The sequence below is a fragment of the Opisthorchis viverrini genome (genome assembly GCF_000715545.1).
Source record: "Opisthorchis viverrini unplaced genomic scaffold opera_v5_252, whole genome shotgun sequence".
NCBI lineage: Eukaryota > Metazoa > Platyhelminthes > Trematoda > Opisthorchiida > Opisthorchiidae > Opisthorchis > Opisthorchis viverrini.
The window spans coordinates 641,082-645,805 of record NW_008751910.1 but is presented as its reverse complement, the minus strand read 5'-3'; the positions used below and the strand labels follow the sequence as shown (position 1 = coordinate 645,805).

Here is a 4,724-nt window from a genome sequence, read left to right as displayed (position 1 = left end):
CAAACTATGAAAACACTAACCAATATACCAAGGCACATTGACAGCCGCCGCCTACCCGAATGGGGACCCCGGAACTCAACTTGTCAGTGGTAAATGACACTGACAGACATGGCTTAACCACGTAAACAGTGAGGAGACCTATCGTCTCCAGTGAGTGGCTCCCCAGTTTCTGAAACTGAGGGAGCTTGTATACAAGGCAACCGTAGGAGAAATCCTTGTTTTTGGTTGCGAATCTCGATCTACAGACGTTAGGTCAACGAAGGTAAAATATGCGGAATACATCCATAAGCTGCAGTCTCCTCCTCGCTTTTATTTTTTTCGTAAATGGGTCACTGTTCATGGCTGTCGTTGACAAAGATGTCATTCTTGAGGATATGACCTTATTTTTAACTGGATGTCTGAATTCCCAACAACACTTTTTTTATATTTCAGTGACTTATTGAAGGCTGTGTTTTCCGGTGTCCCGCTGACACGGGCTACATACAGTCATGTCCCACGTATTGCTTCATTTTGCACGCAATGTGACGCCCTCCACAAAATCTGTGTTTACACCAGGACGATGCCGTACATTGTTACTGTCCTTCATGCGGTCCAAGTCAGTAGCTGCTGTCGTCCATCCTGTAGACCGTTATCAAACTGTTGGAAAATGGTTGCTCGGTTTATCTGGCATGACCTTCGGGGCCGTTGTTTTGGGAGGAGCTACAAGGTTTTCCTAGCTTTTTATCCCGTCATTATGCCCCGTGCAGGTTAACAGAATCTGGGCTTTCTATGGTTGACTGGCATCCCTTCAAAGAAGCTCCACCTCTTACGGAAGAACAATGGCTCCGAGAATTTGATAAGTACAAGCAATTTCCGGAATACCAATAGTAAGCCTTTCAAAACACTTTGTCTTTCTTCCAGCCAGGTGAATCAGCATGGTGAAATGTCTTTATCGCAATTCAAATTCATTTGGTATATGGAGTACTCGCATCGCATGTGGGGACGCCTTATTGGCGCTGTGTTCGCCATTCCTGGGGCATATTTCTGGTACAAGGGTTACTTTACTCGTAGGATGAAACCACGAGTTCTGATCTATGGAGGACTGATCGGTCTTCAGGTATGCAAACGTTTCCCCCCTTCAGTATGGCTGTTATTTTTCTTGCCATGAGGTCATCCAGTTGCAATTTTAGTCGAATTTCAAGAACCAGGGAGCTACGGAACTAACCGTTGCTTTGGCTTTTTATAGTGGTGCTTTTGTTGCAGTCAATTAGAGCGACACTGTGCTTTTGGCGGTAACCTATGCTCCGTGTATCGTTCAGCCGTAGCACCCTTTCTGTGTCTATTTGACATACCATCCGTCTAGCGCACTAGAATTGAGATACTGCCAGGTTTCTCAAGGCTAGACAGGAGCAGTCGAGAGGCCGGTGTTGCGTTCGAATCACCGACTTTCCTGCCAGTCAGTTTACACTTTAACCACTGTACCATCTCGAGCTGGGTGTATATATGTACCGCTTACCGCGCTATTTTTGCAGAAAGTGGCCAAGCGTGGTGAGCCCATATATATAGGTCTAGAGTTTATGGACTCGATCCGTCTTATATTTTAGCCTTATGTTGAGTTTGGATAAAGCTAGTCGGAGCGGTACATTCAGACATGTTATTCAGCACCAGATCATGTAATATGGTCTTGAAGAACGTTCAGCCTTGTTTGAAAAACGGTTGTGATGATCACTTGGAATTTCGCTGATTTGTCCTTCATCTCTCCCAGACATCGTTTCAACTCACAAATCTGTTTGCACTTGATAAGCTCATCCAATCGAACAACCAGTTGTCCACTGGGAAATTTGTGGTCGTTTGTGCAGGTCTCAGTATTTTGTTCTATGGTCTTCCCGATGGTCGAGTGGAATGCCGCGACTGTGTGTATTTTCGAATGATCATAATGAATACATGGATGAAATAAGATGTCGTTGTCATCAGCTGTCGCCTGTGAATGAAGCATGGTGGATCTAGGCGATAGATTCACCCACTGCCAATTAGAGGAGTCGCGCACTTTATTCACATCGCGCTTAATGTTGTCGTACAAATACAGTAGCGATGGCACTATGGTCGAGAAACAAGGATGTAACAAACGTGTGCGAAATAAAAGGGTATTCTAAAAGGACCATTGTATCTGCTCCCTGCACATATTGCTTAACTTTGCCACCTTATTTCTAATCATTTTTGCCGAAACGTGATTCTGATAATTTTCTGACTCGGAGCTCGCAAGTTGTGCAGTGATTCTTTCAATTCTGAGTGCAACCCTGGTTAATGTAGTGCAAATTCTTACCACACATTATGATTCTCTTGTTCTCATGTTCTTATTCACTGTTACTACCACCAATCCGATGTTAGCGTGGTGCGAGAATGGCTCAAGTGGTTAGAGCGCGGATTTACTGACCTGAAGTTCCGTGGTTCGAACCCGACCTCTACCTCTCAACTTCCCTAATGTAGGCTTGGGCAACCTGGCAGTATCTCAGCCCTCGTACTTCTTTCGGATAGCATTGCAGATAGGCACTGGAAGAGTGTTGCAGCTGAACGACGGGGATTTTTCACTGCTTTTCATTGGTAGGAGGTTTCATGGTGAAATTATACTTGATTCCTACTATGGAATTGAGGGTTGGTTCTACAGACCCGGTTTGCGTTGTTTCATCTGAGCTAGCTCCCAAATTGGGTGGGATGTTGTTGGCCTAATTGCTTGATCGAACGCGTGATAGACAAAATGAAGACTAAACCAGACAACGCGGTCGAAACGAACATATGACCAGTAATAGCAAATCATAATAAAGCAAACGGCCGTATAGGACAGCAATCAACATTCCGTGTAGCGGTATGCTCACAGAGAATGACAACAGTGTATGGTGGCGTTCAATTTCCGTGTTCTGCTTTCAGGAACATCCACCTGGAACCGAATCAGACGAAAAGAAAAGACAGAGAAGGTAGTAATGACTGCCAGGTGTGAGCGTCTAGCTATTCGTACAAACTACAAGTGGAATTCGATATTCGATAGAATAAGGAAGTAGGAACGAGTTTGCACGGAAACGTCACCTCCGAATGTTCGTATTCCTGTGAGGAACCTGCGCCTACTGTGTTTGTCATGGACAGTAAGAATACTCTGACTGGCTATCCTAGCGTTGACAGAGTTCAGTTGTCTGCTTTTCGTCGCTTTTCGTCTACATACTCTGTCCGAAGGGGTTCTGCATAATGCTTTTACTTTAGACTATTCCGTCAAGTCGAAGGCTTTCCGGGCCTTTTGTGAAAACCTCACCCCGTTCTTCCTTACGCGTTCTACCTGATTGTCCACCGCAGGGCCTTCTTGGTTGGTTGATGGTCCGTAGTGGGCTGAAGGAACCGCAACCACCCGTTGGACACAAGCCCGGAGAACCTTTCGCTGGAGTACCACGAGTTAATCACTTTTGGTTATGCGCGCACTTGAGTTCGGCGGCGATCCTGTTTTCGCTCTTTCTGTGGGGAAGTTTTGACCACCTAGCCCATCATCAACCAGTAAGTATTACCTGTGACTAAGTTCTAGGCTTTTCACGCAAATGATCTATTGTCGCGTTGACCTTCTTGCTTGTTTTCTGGCGTGTTTTCCTGTGCACTGTCCGTTTCAGAATCCCAAGCATTTGAACCAGTTTTTTTTTTAAATTTTACTCAACACAACCACACGAGTGAAACAGTTACGCCTGTGCTGTTGATCCACTGAGAAAACCTAATCGATTAGTCACACAGGCGGTCAGATGTACGGATCCAGCGTTTACTCAACCTGGATAACATATGTAGTCGCCATCTTTCAGTCAGTAAGGGTATAAGGAAGAAAATACTGAAGCAGGATCAGACCATACGTAAACAATTATTCCCAAAGTGGTGGGGTGCATAAAACACTTCGGTCAGATAACCGGCAATTAAATGATCCAGCGACGTTTTCTTGTAAAGGGAGAAGGGATTGGACAGGGACTTCGGTGAGCAAAGAGCTGTGTAGGTAAATGATGCTTCCCGATTGTCCAGATCGAGAAACATGTTTAGGTTGAGGTACCCCACTTCGAGTCTTTGACCCAAAAGTCCGACCCACAAGACAGTGGGAAGAGGAAAGTCTGCTCGGGGCACCCTTGGTTTGAGTCCGAGTTCACATCCGTCCTTCTAAATAGGCGTCTTTTCCTACGGATGTTGTCGCCTAAGGAGTTTTTTCAAGCGCTGAACGTTGGGAAGAGTCTTTTCTGAACTGAGATTTCGAGATTCCTCCCGTCCAATGGACACGCTTATGACGAAAATTGGGACCAAAGATGCTCGATATGCACGACGTTAGCCATAGGAGGGTTGATCTTTGTTAAGTTGTGCGTCCGTGGTATGCTGTGTTTATCGATTCCGTTTCTCCAACCATGTCTGCCAGTATTCGGAACCCATGTGGGGCGTATAAAACTTGACAGATCCACCCAATGCATCCAAACTTTCACCTGTATGGAACCGACAGAAGTAGATGTTTGTCACTTTAAGCCCTCCTAAATTCGTTTGTCCATTCTCATAGGCCAACTGGTTGACAACCTACCTTAGTCATGGAAAATTCCGTCCAACGAACAGTCTGAACAGAGTGAGGTTAGCGACTCACCCTTACTATCTAATTATTTAGTGACGATATGGTACCGCGCGTTTGTTTTTGTAAGGGTAACGAAAACAAATGTGGTCATTTTTTTCAGAAGAGCTTGGTAAACAAT

The 4,724-nt window shown here is 45.2% G+C and overlaps 1 protein-coding gene across 1 annotated transcript in view; it reads left to right on the top strand.

Moving 5' to 3' along the window:
- Nucleotides 1-768: 768 nt before the first annotated feature.
- The window catches only part of T265_09076 (hypothetical protein), a gene marked incomplete at both ends in the record, with an annotated part of 15,944 nt that continues 11,988 nt past the window's right edge, over nt 769-4,724 (top strand). Inside the window, 2 exons of the mRNA XM_009175055.1 lie at nt 769-866; nt 901-1,096. Of these exons, the coding sequence (XP_009173319.1) occupies nt 769-866; nt 901-1,096 (294 nt within the window). The remainder of the gene's footprint in view (nt 867-900; nt 1,097-4,724) is intronic.